This window comes from Epargyreus clarus, unplaced genomic scaffold (genome assembly GCF_041222505.1).
Source record: "Epargyreus clarus isolate Ecla_fem2 unplaced genomic scaffold, WU_Ecla_fem_2.2 ptg000021l, whole genome shotgun sequence".
NCBI classification, from domain to species: domain Eukaryota; kingdom Metazoa; phylum Arthropoda; class Insecta; order Lepidoptera; family Hesperiidae; genus Epargyreus; species Epargyreus clarus.
This window is the reverse complement of record NW_027332228.1, coordinates 8,055,696-8,075,912: the sequence shown is the minus strand read 5'-3', so window position 1 is coordinate 8,075,912 and position 20,217 is coordinate 8,055,696. Positions and strand designations below refer to the sequence as shown.

Here is a 20,217-nt window from a genome sequence, read left to right as displayed (position 1 = left end):
TCATTATCATGTCACATTCACATTATTATAACATACAATTAATTTAGAATAATATTAGTAGACAATGCTTCTTATTAAAGATAACATAACAATATATCTAGCTGAACTCGAACCCATTTATTATAATTATAAAATTACCGAAATCTTTGATAAGTAACACGATATTTTTAAAGTAGTCGAACTCTCCGTATATCACCATTTTGGTCTGATAACTGCAGGGCATGTGCTGCTGTTTTCTTTGGGGGTGGAGAAGAATACAGTCTCAACTTATAAATGCAATATTGGAAGTTAGCACATACTTTTCCGAGGCGTTCCAGCTTAGTCCTCAGGGGTAGCGGCACATCTGTGACCGACCTCAGGTAGAAATATCTAATCCTATTTAGGGTGGATTACTGATGTCCATGGGCGGCAGTAGCCACTTACCATCAGGTGAACTGCATTCTCGTCTGCTACTCCTATATTATATAAAAAAAAAGTTTGCCACATGTAGATGGGCTATATCCACATATAAATTCGACTACATGTTCGTTTTCCATGTGTTACTAATTGCAGATGATGTATAATAACATCGTAAGCACTATTGTTATTCACAAAAGTATATCAGCAAACGAGGATTCTGCCAACCTGATTCAAAGTAGACACTTCTAGAATAAAAATTAAACAGGTTTATGGTCAGCCAAAGAAACATTGCAAACCCTAAGAGCTATGTTGGACCCTCTCGTGTAAGTCCTTACTATGCCCTTCAATCCAGAACATTGTACTTAATTACTTCATATTGCTATTATTAGCAGAACTACTCCTGTTTTGCTAACGCTTTTCAAATCAGAACACTGCAGTACTTCATATTTCGAGCTGCTAACAGATCTACCCCTGTTCTGCTTAAGACAAACTACGAATGGGTCCACCGCCTCTAAAACTCAATTGTCTCAATCTAATAAATAACTTGTTACTAATATTTTATATTCTGGTCATCAACCCATTATTGTCCCACTGCTGGGCACGGGTGCTCCTCATGCATGCACGGCCATGATGATGAATATTTTATATTCTAACTTTAAAAAAAGTATTTTGTAAAAAGTAACTTTTAAAAAAGTAATTTACCTTTCTCGATTGTATAAAACTAGGATATTCCCAAGAATTTCAGCCTACCAGTCCCGAGATCTTAGTTTAACTCCAACATCTGTTTATCAATTTGCACCTTGCGAAGGTCGGTCACCAAAGCCTAAACAATGACTGCTGTAACAAGAGACCCTTGTCCAGCAATCGAATCAGAATTTGATGAGGATATTTATAGTTTTCATCAATCCTTTATTTAAAAAAAACGAATTAAAACTCAAAATAGTCAACGAGCTGTTCAACGTTTTAAATTAATGTCTAGTCAAAAATTTGCAAATACCAAAAGCCTTATCTTAAATTCTAGAGGTACGTAGGGGTTGCGTAAGTCGTACCCCCTAATATAATTGAAATTAGGCAAAATATTTTGCATAAATTAAATCTTTACTTATTAAAGTATCATAAACATTTTAAAATATATTTTTTATTTAATAGTGATTTTAACGTTTTTACAAAAAGTACATTCGGTACGACTTAGACGCTTGATACGATTTAAGTAACTTTTCCCTACTAAATGGAGTATTTTATGTACGTATACAATATACATACGATACCTATAAATTTTAATTTAATTCTTTGTTTTATAAATAAAACTATATAATTTCATTTCAGTTTAAAAATTGATATTTCATTTAAATTTGGTTTAATATAAGATATATCGGCAATGAATAAAATATGTATATTATCTTGTCATTCATATCACGATGTTTAATCACATTTCGTGAAACACTATGTTTAAACATAAAATACCCGTATGTATCACAGCTGACCATGAAAACTGTGAAAGAATAGATGTCAAACAACAATGCCTTATTACGATAACTTCAGAAGTTGTTAATAAGCTACAAAACAAATACAAACCTTGAAGCAAAGTCGGTTGTATTGTATTTATTTACATACAAATTGAATTTGTTTCACGATTCGCGTTAACAAATATAAAATAATATTCACTCATTAAATTGCGGACACACAAACTCTGCTTGGAAAAATATTATGGAATCAAATAACGTAAGGATGCATATCAAAAATCCCTTCGTTATTTCATAACTGAAATAAAAATAATATTTAAAATAAACATATATTTATTAACAATCGATATTTGAATAGGTAACGGCTAATTAAAATAATGTCATTCAACATGTATTATAATCGTATACTCCCGTTATTAAAAATCAATGTATCAAATGTGCCTACTAAAGATAAATTTTTGACAATTTCTTCATAGTAGGTATACAATGCCATCGCTCGATCTTTGGTAGGCACTAATGGATAGATTGATTATTAACAACAAGGAAATATCATCATCATTATCTAATCTATTTTATTACAATGCTTTTTGTTTACTATTAAAGCAATATATCATACGTTAATACACTTTTAATATTCCGTTTAGGTGTCTATAAAGTCATTATTTAGCTGTTCGTGCTAATAAGTGCATGTGAATGATTGCGTTTTTGTAACGCGTCCGCTCGGAAGTAAACAAGCTAGGTTATTTAATAGCGCACATAATACAAGGAACCGATCTATTTTTTAGTTTTCAATTTTACCGCTGGGTTTGGAGGAAATAATAATTATTAAAACAACTCCATAATATTAAATGCAATTAAATTGTTGTGGCTAAATATTACTTTTTTTGCAACTCAAAAATAAATTAAATTTTAATGTTCGTGTACTATACATAAGTATCCATCCATTTAAAATAACTTCTAAAGAATCATTCGATTTTAAGTAACAAATGAAAACAAAGGTATAATCAAGCAATCGCAATCGAAGCCATTTCCTATTTTATAAACTAATTTACAATTTAAAAATATCATTAACATGTACCATAACGTACGAACGTAGATGTGGATGTTCTAACACAGGCAAATAATTATCATGCAAAAAGGTGTTTTGCACTACTAGGCCGTTCTTTACAGAACAGAAATACAATTACAATAACACTAGTTTTACAGAAATACCACGGTTCAACGAACACATTAAATATATTCTAAAAGGCAAAACAAGATCATCTGCCGAGTATTTAAATAACTGTTCATCGCCTACTCTACTTCCGATTTATTTAGACACATATAATTGCCATCTATATAAACATTTATTCATATTAAATTGGACATAAAGATTTATTTAGATGAGTTAAATATTAAAATGTTCTTGTTCATTCAACTCATCATTGACTTTGTTTACAACATAAATCTTAATTTTACTAATTAATGTGTGAATTGTAAATTTACATTTTGATTTTACATTTTCGATTAACGACCACCTGTGAGATATTATATTAATAAATAGATGATTTGTTCTATGTCTTATTTACATGAAAAATATATTTCAAAACATATGGGTATACAGAGTCGGATGTGCATAAAACGATGAAACTTATGAACAAAATAATAAGCAGAGTTTTAAAGGTGGGAAATACCAGTTTTCATTGTAGTAGGTTTTCATTGTACTTACACATTTTCTTTTTTTTTTCATTATTTTCCCATCAAAATTAAATGAACAACACAATATTTATACCTTGTAGTTAAATTATACCTATGAGCTAACATTTTCTGTTAAATAAATTTTAAATATCATAACCAGAATGAACTGATGACTGTTTTATGATGTGACGATTACGATAAGTGGATAAGTAAAATGTAATACATATTATGTGTTTCATGGGACCAAATTCCTGCATATTTTATTATTATTTAATATAGAATCATTTGAAATATTCGAGGGTCTCCTATATTAATCCGCCTCCATACCTATAAATTAATACGCTAAATTTCAACAAAAAGATCGTTGTCAAATTATTACAGTCTACGAGGTACAGGTGTCCTCTCAGATTGAGAGGGTTAAGGTAACCCCCCTCTAGGGAAGTGCGTTAGATTAGTAGACTTTGAATGTGTAGGATATGTTTCTTTGTCTTTAAAGCAAGTGATAATTAATTTAAAACAAAAGGGTAGCGATCTCTGATCGAGTACAAAGCCCCACACGTAGGTATGCTGCTGCTAGTAAACCACAGCTACCGGTAATCTAACATCGTCTATCGAGTTACTTATCCGCGTTTCTTGGGTTCATTTATAGTTTATTTATAAAAATAAACAAACAAAATTCATTAATATACATTCAGAAGTAGTTTTAAAATAACTGACTCTTTTATGCTACTATTTGGATTATTTAAATTATATAAAATACAAAAATCCGCTGTTAACTGTTGTCTGTTTATGTGCTTGGGTTAATGTGGAAAACCCCTAAATCAGTTTTTATTTTTTAACGGAATTTTTAGAAAGTTCTGTACAGGCAATCTTAGACATTTATTTTTTATGCGAAATTATTTAAGGACCTGAATAAAATATATAAATTGTGTAACAGAGCACACGCATAATGCGACGAAAGTGCGCTTGAATGCTTGACTAATAATATAAATAATATAAAGTTATAACCAATTATTTTATATCTCACGCATAAAAAGTGATGTTAAAATCGATATTATGTGTACGATATAAGTATGTTAGTACACAGTTTTTATTGGGTAAAAAATACAAATATTGTTTCTTGATTCTATTATGACACTAACTAAAACAATACACGGAACCACACACTAAAACACAATTGTAGATATATAACTTTTTTTGCAAGGGCTGTTTATTTAAAAGATGATTGCCGCTAGACCGAACTACTTCATTCAAAGGCACTGTATGGAGATAGCCATTGGTCTAAGATAAATGTATAGTAACTGGTATAAGAGAAATATAATAACTAACAATCCTAACATAATATAAGTACAATTGTTACTAACACACTAACTACATATGGATGTACCAACGTCTGAAATAATGTTATTATTATATCATTATTATTTTAATATTTTTTACTTAGAATCAACTAGAGGCATTTTAACCATAGAACCATAGCTTTTTATAAATGCAAAATATTGACAAAAAACAACATTCTTTATTCAAATAAACAAGTGCGTATATAAATATGGCGCCGCAATTACATTTCTATTTGGTATGTCAATTGCTGTCATCTACGAGTCATGCCGTGCCCGATCCAGCCACAATACAAACTGTTTGATATGCAGGGATCGATGCAGTTTCACTATCATTCAATGTCTTATTGTGCTTCACTTTCTATATAAAAATTGGTAGAGTAATTTGAGCTTTCGTGGTTTTGTATTGTTTGCACCATATTGTCCATTTGCACCATATTGAAATTAATGATCATTTCCTATAATAATGAGCAAATGTTATAAGAAAACACCTTCTAAAATTCTGAATAGTATTCTCAAGCGTGTGAATTCTACCAAAGATTATTGGGGACGGCTATTAATTGCCACATTAACATTTTGTTTTTGTCTCTTTCTAAGAAGACCCGTCGTAGACCAGATCTGAGTCTAGAACTCTAGTCAAAAATAGGTTAATAACAGTAACTATGCAATAAATTGCATATGGGCAAACCCAGTGGTCAAAATTCGACTAAAATAATTATTAGATTCATCGGATTTTTAAATCAAGCTCGTCATTTGCTATCAAACACGAAAATTTTCAAAAAATATTGATATGTATCAATGGGTCACAGTGACGACTTGACATCTAATAGAGATGAGGCTCATTTGCTACTTCTATCAAATAAAAAACTATCCGCACTTCATTGGAATTCATAATACATACTGACATAAACAAATAAGTCTGAACACAATACGCATGACGCAACATAAATGGCACAGTATTAATTGTTGGGTTACGGACCGTCACTCGTCAAACTTAACAACATTTTCAATGTTATAATAGTTTCATGACGATACCGTATGCCATGAAACATTTAAGGTCCCGTTTTCAGAAATAAGATAACAGTCAAAATCATCACATACTTAAGTTTATTTAAAGAGAAATATTTAAGAATTACTCATGAATGTTAACGAGATATAATGTCTGTCACTGTCTTAATTGATCTCGATTTTTAGTAGTGAGAACCGTCACTTACTTTTTTATTTTTATATTGAATGTAAATATAACATGAAAAAATACAAAGACTTACAAAACAAATTGTCGGACTTCTAAGTGAAATAAAAATGCTCTATTTACTTAAAAATACTACATTATATATCATATACTTTACTGCCAGATAGAATGTTAGACCACTTAATAAAAATGTTTCGTTTAATGTAGAATATCTCTTAAGCATAGATTCATAGCCAGCCTTGCATGATGTCATGATTTAATTAAAAATATTTGAATTAAAATCCTTGGTCGTCAATCGCAGTCGCAAGCGTGTTTCGTGGAAGTGTGGCTTAACGTGGTATACGCCTACACCCAGTCGCAACCTTGTCTTATCAGAAGTAGAGCAGCAGTGCAAAGAACAGCTACATGCTTCGCGCCCAACCCATTGTTGTTCACTTGACTTTGACTAGATATTGGTGTCGCTAAATAATTCATAGAATACATTACTTTCTGCATTTATAGCGCCCCCGTAGGCGTTTTTGTTTACAACCCGATTAACTTCAAAATACAAAAAATAGAAAATTATACTTTTTTGTTTATAATATAGGAGTAGCAGACGAGCATGCAGTCCACCTGATGGTAAGTGGCTACTGCCGCCCATGGACATCTGTAATCAACCCCAGATACGATTAGATATACCTACCTGAGGTCGGTCTCAGATGCGCTGCTACCCCTGAGGACTAAGCTGGAATGCCTCGGAAAAGTATGTCTCCCTTACCACACCCTTCAAAACGGAACACAGCAGCGCTTAGCACTGCTGTTATTAGGCAGAAATAGGTGTGGCGGTGGTGCCGCCGGAGTCGAACCACAAAGGGTTCTACCACCTTCGAAAACGTTACGTTACGTTATACGTTTGTCTGAGGTCAAACTTAAAACCCTACGCTTGGGTAAAGGGTATGGTAACCACTATGCCGTTGCGGGTCGTTTTAAAGATCTATAAATGATTATCAAATTAATAATAAAGAGAACAAAAATAACATTTTAAGAAACCAAAAGTTTCAACAAAGAAGGAATTAAATAAAAAAAACATGAAAAAAATTGTACTTCACTTCTATTTCTCACTAGCAGTAATAATGACCAAGAGTTGTGAAGAGCATTAATTTAGTCATTTGATGCTAGTTTAATTAGAATTTATTATCCTTACAACGTAACATTAAAATGTAATCTATAGCGGCGTACAAAATAATGATCTCAAGTCTAATAAACAGAGCTGATTGCTCTAATAAGTCACCATCGTGCTGTCATATTGTACAATGTTACGGTCGTGACCTCGTTTTCCATGGCAAATAGTAATGACAGATATGACAAATAATAGCGCTTTATTATCTTGTGATTACAGTAAGCTCATTAGGTTCCCATGTCACAATGCTAGTATGTGTTTACAGGCAACTAACTTGGTATTTTATGTTTTTTTTACATTTTAGCCTTGGTGTTGTAAACGCTGTTTAGGATACCTGATAGCGGTCGCATAATTTACACATTTTGTTAATACATTTGTCGAAGGTGATAGAACGCTTTGTGGTTCTATGCGCAAGACACCACAAATTTCAGCTGTAAGAAGGGTGTGGTGAGAAAGACATACTTATCCGATTGGTTCCAACTTAGTTCTCAGGGGTAGCAACGCATCTTTTCCCGACCACAGATAAGTCATTAATATTATCTGATCACAGATGTTCATAGGCGGCAGTAGCCTGTAGTACTCCTGCATTATTAGAAAAAGTCAGTGGGCAGTGGAAATTCGAACTACTTCTTCTTCTATAAAAAAGTAACCAATATTCTTTTCTTTTCAGAATCACCCTCGAGTTGCCGCCTTGTAATGAACAATGTTTAGTCAACACCTTTTATTGTTGGTAAGTCATTGCAACAGTAACACAAATACACCATATAGTATATTTAAATATTTCTAACATTAAATTATAAATAAGTCAATTAATTACTATATTATAAAACTACGCTAATTTTGAATAATTTGTGATTACGATCATTCCATTATTTAATGCAAATTGTTCTAAAATTGTCCGCTTTAATAAGTAGGTTTATACAACATATACTCGTAATATGGTCCACTAATACGTCTTTGCAAAGACACTTCAACAGTACTCGTAGGTGTACGTTTGACATGCAAAAAACAATATAAATGTAGAAAGTCTGAAAAGGTCGTAACAATTGAAGAAACCTATAGAGTCGCAATAAACTTAGAAAATAAATTAACCAAGGAATTATAACTGACCGTTCCATAGGAAAATATTAAAACGTTGCTATTTCAATTAAACTGCCGTTTGAGAAATGAATATTAAATTTTTATTACACATACATACGCACTTCCTCGTGGATATGAAGATTTGTTTAACGTGTGTGACGTAATATTGGAGACATGAGTTTCACTTTTTTATGTTTACTCATCATTCAGAGTATTTTATTGTTCGACGTAAAAGCGGTGAGAAACATTTGTTATACATTTATTGTTTGTTACCGCATCTCGAAAAATATTTTTAATTTTTAAAATGCCTTTTGAAACATTAAAGTTTATTATCAATTTCAGCTGTACAATAAAAATGTAGAATGCATCATTGATAAGGTACGAAAGTAACTTGATTTCATTTTCGCTTTACGCAACAAACAGTTCGTTAAACCTTCGCCCTCAAGACTATTTATATATAAGTGATTCTCTTTGGATTAATATTCATGTGAATTATTTCCTGGTTAGAATCTTCAAATAATTCATACATATTTCCATAAGAAATGAACTATTATACGCAGTTTTAAACGTTATTGTTACAGCGAAACGAATTTCTATGCAAATTGATTATATGCCTTAAATCATGACCGTAAAGTCACGAATTTTAAAATTGCTGAGTCTGATCCCATGAGAGAAATAATTCATCGTATTAATTAAATGACGTGTTTTTTGAATTTTTTTTAGTTAAAAATAGCAAATAATACATACAATTGTATAATTACGCTAATCGAATTTAATTATTGCAGGACAATTTTCCTATATGTAAGACAGTCGCAACAAACTTTCCACAGGAGAGTCATTTGAATTTGAACATGCCATCATTTGAACCCTATATCCCGAGAACAAATGCAGTTTTTTTCAATTGTACAGGGATTGAATGTAAACCTCATAGACTAATTTCTTTAAGTCAACTATCACAACCGAATTTAAAATACTGCTTCCCTGAGACACCAGACAATTATGCTTGTGAGCCTTTAAAATATAATAATTACAAAGATATTGACAAGTTACTATTCCTAGCAAACAATATACCGAAAAAATCATTTTACTTGGCTGATTGCTTAGTGTTCTCGGGCGGTCAACATATTTGTCATAAGAAAGACAATGTCAATTCACACGCCAAACTGGTAGACATCGGAACCATAGCGAGACCGAATGAGGATGCCATTCTGTCGCAGGACGAGCTAATATGCGAAGAGACTGATGCCAAGCAGGTCAACTGCGAATTGAATCGTTACGTCCCTTATTTAAGTGGTGTTGCTCTTAAGGATGCGTTGAAGATTAATGGTAAAATACTACTGAAGACCGGTTCGTATTTGATTTCTTTGAGATTTACGTGTAAAAATAGTTGGTGTGGATATAGTGGGGGAGTATCGCCAACCCGAAGAGTCATGTTACGAAGGGAATCGTATGAACCACCAGGCGGCAGCGTCTACCGCTGCTACTACGCGAAACAGCAACAAATTTGCAAAAAGTTATACGGATCTTACCGGCAACTGTACAATGAACGGGAATGGCTGAGCTCGTAGCAATACCAGTTGAGAAATGATTTAAATTGACGTAACGATACATTTGAAAGTAAAACCTTCTTTAAAATATCGCCGGATATTAAGTAATATTAATCTTTTTTTAAATAATAGGTATTCTGCCTCGTTAAAAGTAATGGCTCTTAGGCATACAAGTAATATATAACAATAACAACATTGTAACTAATACTACTTTATAGAAGTGGAAATCTGTTGTGAACTTTTATAAATAAGAATAAAAATAAATTTTAAAACCATGTTTATGTCAAACCAAAAAGCATCCTAAAAAGATCAGAAAAGTTAATGGCTTAACCAGTCACGTTGTGATCAATATGAAACGAAGATGTCCTTAATAAAAAATAAGGACAGGACAGCCTTATTTACTGTACATATATCGTTTAACAGAACACGCTGAAATTCTAAAGCTTTAGGCCGTATTTTATAAAAATATAATATAATTGTAATCACAAAATATCAACGAAGTTTTACTTTCTGTGATAACATATTGACATAAAGCATAATTCAGTATTTACTTAATACTATTTATTTTAAATAAGAAAAAGAACAGTTAATCATTCAACAAATAAAGAATCTTTTCGACAAGCATTGTCATCGACGAGCTCATCTTCATTGTCCCACATTTGGTAATCAGTACATGACTTTTGTTTTCAAATAATAACGCATGCACCTCCTTACAGTTTTGTAAGCCTGACTAAGTATTTTGAGTAACAAGTGTCACTACAAACATGGTGTCATTTCTTTAATGAACTGTAGTTCATCATTATTGGTTGCGGACAACTATGTCAATATTCATGCAAATAGCATACCTATGAGTTTGTGGGTCTTACTTACAAAAAAAATTGATCTCGACCCTTACCCATCAAGGGCAATATTATCCTGTTTTTCGGTCTGGAAATAATCAAACACACGCACAACAATAATTATTAACCAAACAAATACCCTGCTTTTAATAATAAATTGAGAAGTGAAATAAGGTCACTTATGTCACCCCCACATTTAGGACAAATCTAACACTGCATTATTTAAAATCTTTGGGCCATAGGGCACTCCAAAAATTAAGACAAATATATACACTACAGCCATATAAAACATTGCTCTCCGAAGTCAAATAAAAAAATTTTTGAACTCGGTTGAATGGTTAAGAAGATTAGGGTAAACAAGAAGACAGTGGCAAGTGATAAAGTGTTATGTTCTGATTTGAAGGATGGGATAGGGCAACAATACTGAGATGGCAACCCAATTTAACCTCTAGGGCAGCACACGGAACACTTCAGAAGTGTAACATAAAAATCCAACCTTACCCACTATATACAGGAAATTTACCTTTACTGAATAATGCAATCTCATAATTATGCAACAGACATTTATCTTACCAGTGATCGTAACCACATTAACTTATTACATATTAAGTAATTTGGCTTAAAGAGAGCAATATAGTACGGATATTTGGACACCTTTATTGAGAACGCCAACTTTTATTTAGAACAGAAATTATGACATAGGTACGTGACTCATCGCCGTGGTTAAAGACATGCCGTGTAAACCCGTCTGACAAGATTGTAGCCTATCTGGGTGGAAAAATTCCGTATAGGGGTACGATATATGTTTTTTTTTTATATTATAGGAGTAGCAGACGAGCATGCAGTCCACCTGATGGTAAGTGGCTACTGCCGCCCATGGACATTTATAATCAACCCCAGATAGGATTAGATATTCCTACCTGAGGTCAGCCACAGATGCGCTACTACCCCTGAGGACTAAGCTGGAACGCCTCGGAAAAGTCTGTCTCCCTTACCACACCCTTCAAACCAGAACACAGCAGCGCCTAATACTGCTGTTATTAGGTAGAAATAGGTGTGGCGGTGGTGCCGCCGGAGTCGAACCACAAAGGGTTCTACCACCTTCATATGTATCGTAAAGGTAAGGATACAGCCCGGAAAACAACGTCCTTATCAGAAGCGATCGGTTAAAATATATTGGTTGTTGGTGGTTCCCTCCCTCCACCTCCACCAATCACTATCCCTAGTGGTTGGTGGAGGTTCTATGAAGAGTTCAGTTTCAATTGCAATTAATTTTGCCTTAATTATAGAACTAGTTCAAGTCGTTAAATATAGCTAAAGCTTCATAATTATTTGGGGTTATTAAAAAAACTCTCTAAATTTAAAATTTTGTTGGATTATTTTATTGATTCAAAATTGCAAAAAAAAATTATTTTTGTTTCTACGAGTTTAGTTAGTATACCAAGTATATCAAGTTTGTGTTACTTAATGTTACTTACGTGTTATGTTTGTGGTAATTTTTTTACAGCATATAGTTTATCTCATTAAAGATTAAGTTTCATTAATGCAGCAGTGTGGAATGTAGTGATGGTCTCCAAAGCTATGCGTACCAAACTTGGTAAATAGTCCAAGCCAAAAATGTTCTAGCACCTGCGGCCGAGACTAAGTTAAATTAATTGATGTACCCGTAAAATGACCGAAGCTAGATACATACTACCAATTATCAAATTTTTTAAAACGATATTTGGTGATATGATACACGATACTTTACGATACGATGTCACGATAATTTTAGAAAAGGAGAAAGAAGTTCCATATGTATTTTTATCGTGAATTGTGGCTTGGTAAGCGTAACTTTTAGGTTTGTAGGTACTTGAAATTCGCGTAGCTTCGTCGCATACATAAAACCTACATTCGGGTCTCGAAATACGATTCTGCGTTACACTTACTGTCGATACAATCGGCTGGCGAGTGAAAGTGGACATAGTTCCAACCACAGTTACCCACATACTGGCCAGACGATAAACTTAATTGCGCAATCATTATATCAATTCCGAACGGCCAAGTAACTTATATTACCGTAATAACTTGAATGTGTCATACTTACAACTTATACGGAAAGAGACCAACATAAAATCGAGTCAAAGATAAATAGTTTGAAGATGGTAGAACTCTTTGTGGTTCGACTCCGGCGGCACCATCGCCACGCCTATTTCTACCTAATAACAGCAGTGTTAGGCGCTGCTGTGTTCCGTTTTGAAGAGTGTGGCAAGGGAGACATACCCTTCCGAGGCATTCCAGCTAAGTCCTCAGGGGTAGCGGCGCATCTGTCGCTGATCTCAGGTAGGAATATCTAATCTGGGGTTGATTACAGATGGGTGGCAGTGACACTTACTATCAGGTGGAATGCATGCTCGTCTGCTACTCCTATATTATAAAAAAAAAGTTCCCACGAAAAAGTACTGTGAAATATTACAATCAGATTAAGTCAAAAATATATCAGACTCGGTTACAATTTATCATGAATTCAATCCAGTCGTTATGGTTAGTGATCTCATACAATAGACATACTTTATTTTTGCGCAAAGAGTGGAATAACCTTTGAAAACAACACGTAATGAAGCCATATAAAATGCAAAAAATTTCCTGCATCAAATTTGTCTCAGATCATTTCAATTCTTCCAAAAAACCTTGTCCGTGGGGTGGCCGGGTTTTTAGGCATGTCGATCTGAGATCATTTTTTATTAATTGAAAAATTGATTTCGAGTGACTTTTATTCCCTGAAATATAAATTAGTTCATATTCATAGAGCGATAAAATAAATCGAAGATCGTTTTCTTGAAATCTACCTTCCACTTTTCGATATCTTTGTGGGTTACTTCTTCAGACTGGCTTATATGGATTTCAAAGTCGATCAATTTTAAAAAGCCGACATCCGTATTTCAAGAACGTTTTTACGTAAACTTCAACTCTCAACAGCCACACTACATGTATAGACTCTGGAATGTATCATGTGAAGACCTACCTGTAATATACAACGTTGCTGGCTATACACAACGTGTAATAGTACCACTTTAGTCTTACTCACCGATTTACGACACTCTTGATTTACGACCTAATAAACTCAGTGCGTTGATTTTCGATAGGAGTAACAGAAACTTGAACAATTCCGAAATTTATCGACGCGATAAACTATGCCACTCCCAAGATAGTTTTGAACGACAACTCGATTTTATTGACCTTAGTATAAATTCTTAAGAATGAGAAAAAAAGCAACCCTGATTGCCTACAGCGATTTATTCTTGAAATTATTATGTGTAAGCACTTAATTCATAAGGTTTCTGGCCGAGACCACGAATGTTTAATTAGTTAAGCAAGGTAATTTTGCAACGGTGCTTGTATTCACTTACATTGTATTTACAAAGAAATTGACGTAGAGATTCGGTGATAAGCCGAGGGCTTACGCCAGAAAATCTGAGTCAGTTTCAGAAGAATAAATCAGTAAATATCCTATTATTATGATAACCGGTCATAATAAAATTAATTTGAAGCTTTGAAGGTGGTAGAACCCTTTGTGGTTCGACTCCGGCGGCACCACCGCCACACCTATTTCAACCTAATAACAGCAGTGTTAAGCGCTGCTGTGTTCCGGTTTGAAGGGTGTGGTAAGGGAGACAGACTTTTCTGAGGCGTTCCAGCTTAGTCCTCAGGGGTAGCGGCGCATCTGTGGCCGACCTCAGTTAGGAATATCTAATCCTATCTGGGGTTGATTACAAATGTCCATGGGCGGCAGTAGCCACTTACCATCAGGTGGACTGCATGCTCGTCTGCTACTCCTATATTATAAAAAAAAAAAAAAAAAAAAAAAACATAGAATCATAAAATTGGCACCCTTATAATGCACAAGGTATATGAATTGTAAATTTCAATAAAACTTATGGCAACAAATCACTTTATTTCCCCTTGCAATATTTGGTTTTGTATGAAATTGCAGCATTTATAAGGTATTTACTGCTTTCATTCGTGTTATCTAAAGAAACTTTTAAATCTATTTTCTTCTAATACGTCCCTTCCGTCGACTCAATACAGTATATTTGAAAATAAATTTCAAAGTACATATGTGGTGACTTTCGACAACTCGTTGAGAAATGAAGCCACTAGTATTTCTGAATGACGCTATCCCAGTGTTCTCAACATCTTGCATATGCTACATATGAAACTACAAAATGAGACTGTTGGTGCACGGTTGCTCCCAGGGCATGATACCTTGCCAGGCGGGATATCTCCTCTTAGTAAACATAAAAACCTATACAAATAAACAACCATCTCAAATACGTATATATTTAGCCGTCCTAATCCCTTTAATAGGTTGTCTCTTAGACCATAACTCGAGTAACAATACACAAGAACCTTGCGCCGGTAGCTGGCTTGCATTCGGAAGTCCAATTGGGAGCTCGTAACTTTAATACAATGCGCATTCTTGTCACTATTACTACTGGGAACATGTATTATACATTGATATTGCATACTGATTTAAGCGACGCCGTAGAGCATAATAAGTGGTCGTTATAATTACAATATTTCAATCTAGTGTTGCCTAATTCAGTCATCGTATTGTGGATTAAAAAAATACTAGATAGGGTCATTATATAACTAGAGAATTGTTATAAAAATAAAAAATCGACTGTTTAAAAAGGCAGCTCCCGTCATTTCCATAATTTAAACGAATTTACGACCTCATACTTTGAAATCCGGTAAACCGAAAAAATATGTATATGTGACATACATTCATGCAATTATACATGCGCTGGAAAAGCGATACCCTCCGCAGTCCGGTAATAATAGAGGATTACTAGCTGACTCGGCAATCGTTGTGTTGCCATATAAATAGAAAAATGTTAAGGGTGAACAACCCTTATCACTTAGGGTTATGAAAAATAGATAGTAGCCGATTCTCAGACCTACTGAATATGCATATAAAATTTAGTAAAAATCGGTAAAGCCGTTTCGGAGGACTACGGTAACTTTTAATAAATAATTTTGCTTAGCCAATATTCTTACTTTTTAATATGAATATATCAAATAGTCTAATATGTATGATTACGCACTTTTATTGACCTTCAAGTAAAGTTTAGATATATACAAATTAGTACCTTACTGGTCTTTTAAAAGTTTTAACATTTCACAAAAGGTCGCCGACAAGGATTAATCACTGTTACCTTAGTAGAACAACCGGAACTGACTTATTAACATACCCAGGCACCTTAAGGCTTATGAAAATTTGCCACTAACATTCAATAAGACCGACTGAGCTCAATGTTGTTTAATTTATCATATCAGTTGCACTGTCTCGGCTCGCACCATTAGTAATATAAATGGACTTCAATTTAATTGTACGTTCACAGTCTGAAGTATGAAGATAAAACCGACTAAACCTTACCTTTAAATAAATGACTATTGCCAATGTTTAGAAGTATGACGAAAAATATTTTTTTAACTTACATTATTCATATGTAATGTAGTGTACCACAATTCATGAAAAGTTACAAATAGTCTATTAAGTCTATAAACCTACAATTATTGATTGAAACAAATACAGATTATAGTACATCATTTTATTAAACATAGTAATATCAAAACCACACCACTGGATATTTCTACAAGTCTGTACCTACTATAAAATAGCAAATAGATTATAATAATACAAAATTTACATCAAAGCGTGATCTCATGCAACAGCTTAAAACCATCATCAAAATATATTTATCGTTTATACAAATCGATAAATCTCATTAATAATACATATGTAGGAACATTAATTTCATTTGTGTGCACAAGATATGAATGCTTATTATTAAAAAGCGGCCCTTAGGCGTTACAAAATACTAAAGCCTTTGATATGGAAAAATCTTATGAATGCATAAAATTCGAAAAACATATGAAGTACTGTTTTGAGAGAAAAAGTACACGTCGAAGTTTTTTTTAATGTTATCAAAAGTGTATGAAGTCAACGAATCACATTAAGGACCCCACTACAACTATTGAACAAAACAATAATGAATTATTAGAGTTCATTATAAATATGTAATGAGTTAATAAAATTTCAATATTATTCTTTAATAAATACGTATTCAAATACACATCTCTTAAGTCTTGCTGATCCAAATTAGATAAATTGATTGAATTTTCTTCATTGATTGCACTCTGCTCATACACTCAAATAATATACAAATCCAAGGACGCAAGTAAAACCGCGGGCGTAATGTTTATAATGAAATAAAAACAGAATGCATATTTATATAAAAATAGCACGTGTTCTAAACACATAAATATTAATACAAATAGATTAACAGGGGCAACATTAGATAATCAATACACACCTACTTAAAATAAAACTAAGACTGATAATGTTGTAATCATTTGAAGAATGACCAGTTTTATTGACGATACTTTACAGGCTCCTGTGAATCAATGTTTGTAAATATCGTATTAATGCTAAATTAATAACGCTATCTTATACCAATAAATTTTAATTTGCAGTAATTCAATTTTTACTTTATACTACAGATGAAGCAAATTAGCATACAGTATACTTGATAGTAACTGACTATCGTCGCCCATGGACCGTAATCAACCTCAGATACCTCTACCTTACTACACCCAATACTAACACAGTCACACGTCTTTAAATCTCAAATGTGAACTTCATATACTTTTGTGTTATATTTCAAGTAACTTAAAAAGACTTCGAAAGACAGTAAACCAAACGCTATATTTACACAGTGTAAAAGTCGATACTTAACTTAAAACTTAGTCTAAACTTAAAACATTATATTCCTGATTAAATGCAAACAAAGTCTGAAGCGTTAGCTAGTAAACATTAACAATAGGATTAAAATAAAATAGATTAAAATAAAGAAAAGACATAAAGACGGTTAATATTCAAAATTACATGTTTATTGTCCTAGTTTTTTTGGTTCTCAAAAACCGGACTGAATCGTAAATCCATAACCTTTCTCTAATTCAATGTCATAACTTTTTGTTATATACTATTTTACATTTTGATAAAAACCGAATCAAGATGTTCCATACACACCATAGTAGGTACTTAGGAGTGAATACAGGTGGTCAAAAACTACAATAAGTTAGTACAACCCATGTATGTAATAATATAAGAAATAGAAGGCTTTTTATTTATTTACTTATACGGATTTATCGTATCTTAAGCTATAAATTCTCTTAAAACGAATGCATCTAAAAAGTATAAAAACACGTCTATTTTTAAATCATTTTTTTAAACTTTTAAGCCCGTTCTCAAAAAATTCTTGAGAGTACTTGAACTTAACTAAGTGGATTGACAAAAACAAACATTCTTATTTAAATATACATTTAATTAAACTGATCACGTAAATATTATTATGAGTCATTCTATAATTATTTAGTGATATACGTAATTAAAGCGTGGGTGAACGTAACACTGGGATTATACGTAGGCTACTTATAAACACGACTAAATCACAAAAAAAGTCTCGTTTGATATCTGGAGGCACGGCAGTGCCTCCGCCAAGTCGAGCCAAAGCCAAAAAAAGCGGCACGGCCGTAGCATACTTTTCTCGAAGCAATTCGGCCCATTTTCGACCCCCTGTAACTTCGTTGCATATGAAGCTAGAAGCTTGAATTTTCAGGAGCCAAGCAAGCATTGTGTAGACACGGTATATTTCAAATTTCATTAAATTTGAACCAGTAGTTTAAGAATTACAAGTAGTCAAAGTTCGTAATTTTGTCACTCACTCACTGACTGACTGACCGATCATCAAAACTTTAAGGCACTTCTAGCAGACATAGAAGGTTGAAATTGAGAATACAATTAGTGTTTAGTATATAACTCATGGGAAAACTAAAATATTTTGCAATTTCTGTCCAGTTATCTAGATACACCAACTACATTAAATAACTTTGTATCCTATATAAGTTATATAGGATGACAAAGTTACATTTGCCGTTAATGAATCTGTGTTTCTGTCCGCGAAATGTAAGAGTAGTAGGGGAGCCGATGATGTTAAATGGGTAGAAACTCGAGCGCCGATAGGTCCTATACGATTGTGTAGATTACACGTTAGAGTGAAGAAAAGGTTGTGTGATATTTTTCGATTCACCGTGGGAATAGTGTCTAGATGATTCGAAAGATGTTAAAAGCAGAGTCAGACATACTCAAGGCGCGGCAGGTTAGTGATAGAGTATATATCTCTGATGCCGGAAATATGTTTATCTGCTGGTTTGGGATAGTCATACGAGAGGTAAAAATGGAAAAAAAAGTAACCAGCGCATTAGATTTTCAAAGGGGATATGAAGCTACCTCAGATGAGTCGCCCATTCGAAAAACTGACGATTCGATTCGAAAGACTGTCAGTGACTCTTCGAAGATTATTATACAGGATAAGATTATTATACAGGAAATTCCAACTGATGTTTTACTTATCATAACCCTTCATCTGACGATTTAGTGGAGGGGTTTTCTATACTGACGATTTGAAAAAAAAATAGAATGAGAATGTATGAAGAATAATGTATTTTCCATAAAATTTGCCTTTTCCTTTAGTTTGTTATACACCATTACTTTCCAGGGATCCAAGCTAATAAATGGCGCTATCAGATAGTGCATATTTTCTAGCATTATTTCCTTTATATTAAAAAAATTACCGCACTCGAGTATGTCCAGGTATAGATTTTTTTGCAACCTTATTACTCCCTAACGCCGCCCTCAAATCATCAGATTATAAATTTATTGTTTTCAGAATGTAATTAAGCTACTATAGATAATACATTTTTTTATTAATAGTCTGATGGACTTCCCTGGTTGAACCCCCCAAATGGATAGTTTAAGATACTCTATAGGATGTAAGGTATCTCCCATATCTTAATCTGCCGCGTTCGAGTCACTCTCGAAATCCCGTCTTGGGCTCCCCTACTATTATAGGCGACGTCAATTGTTTTTATTCTCGAGACAAAAGACGTTTTCAATTCCAACTTCAATTTAAATTCAATTCAAATAATGGGTGAAGTGCGAATCGAACTCGTACACTGAGGGTTCCGTACCACAAAAACATTTGTTTATTTTATTTTTATTTTTACTAATTGATATTATAGCAGCCATATAATGCATTGTGAACATTTCAACTGTAACATCTATTACGGTTCAATAGATAAAATGAAAAACGCCAAAAAATAGCAGGTCCTTATATATTTGTCCCTGTAGTTCCTGGACTAAAAAAGGGCTTCGATATCCCGTGCCTGTCGTAAAAAGCGACTAAAAGGGGGCTTCCGGAGTTGGGAGTGGCAAGAGGGAGCTCGAACCGTCCAATAAGTGTCCGCGGGAAGGACGGCGGTATGTGTAGTCGCATACCGTCGTGAACAAAGTGTTTGAAGGTGATAGAACCCTTTGTGGTTCGACTCCGGTGGCACCAACGCCACACCTATTTCTACCTAATAACAGCAGTGTTAGGAGTTGCTGTGTTCCGGTTGAAGGGTGTGGTAAGGGAGACAGA

At 33.5% G+C, this 20,217-nt stretch overlaps 2 protein-coding genes across 2 annotated transcripts in view; both read left to right on the top strand.

Annotated features, from left to right (window-relative positions):
• LOC140750695 (uncharacterized) overlaps window positions 1-20,217 on the top strand; it is a 58,959-nt gene that overhangs the window by 472 nt on the left and 38,270 nt on the right. Inside the window, exon 2 of the mRNA XM_073084388.1 lies at window positions 7,898-7,957. Within this exon, the coding sequence (XP_072940489.1) occupies window positions 7,931-7,957 (27 nt within the window). The 5' untranslated portion in view covers window positions 7,898-7,930. The remainder of the gene's footprint in view (window positions 1-7,897; window positions 7,958-20,217) is intronic.
• On the top strand, window positions 8,193-10,461 carry LOC140750979 (uncharacterized). Its single transcript, XM_073084754.1, has 3 exons — window positions 8,193-8,544; window positions 8,650-8,685; window positions 9,093-10,461. Exons 1-3 carry the CDS (start codon window positions 8,482-8,484, stop codon window positions 9,873-9,875), a joined length of 882 nt encoding a protein of 293 aa, XP_072940855.1. The 5' UTR covers window positions 8,193-8,481; the 3' UTR covers window positions 9,876-10,461.

Bases quoted from the DNA above. Each gene is read 5' to 3' on its own strand.
- LOC140750979 (XM_073084754.1), top strand. From the start codon at position 8,482: ATGAGTTTCACTTTTTTATGTTTACTCATCATTCAGAGTATTTTATTG. The intron at 8,545-8,649 runs GTGAGAAACATT...TATCAATTTCAG, and splicing joins TATTGTTCGACGTAAAAGCG to CTGTACAATAAAAATGTAGA. The intron at 8,686-9,092 runs GTACGAAAGTAA...TAATTATTGCAG, and splicing joins TAGAATGCATCATTGATAAG to GACAATTTTCCTATATGTAA.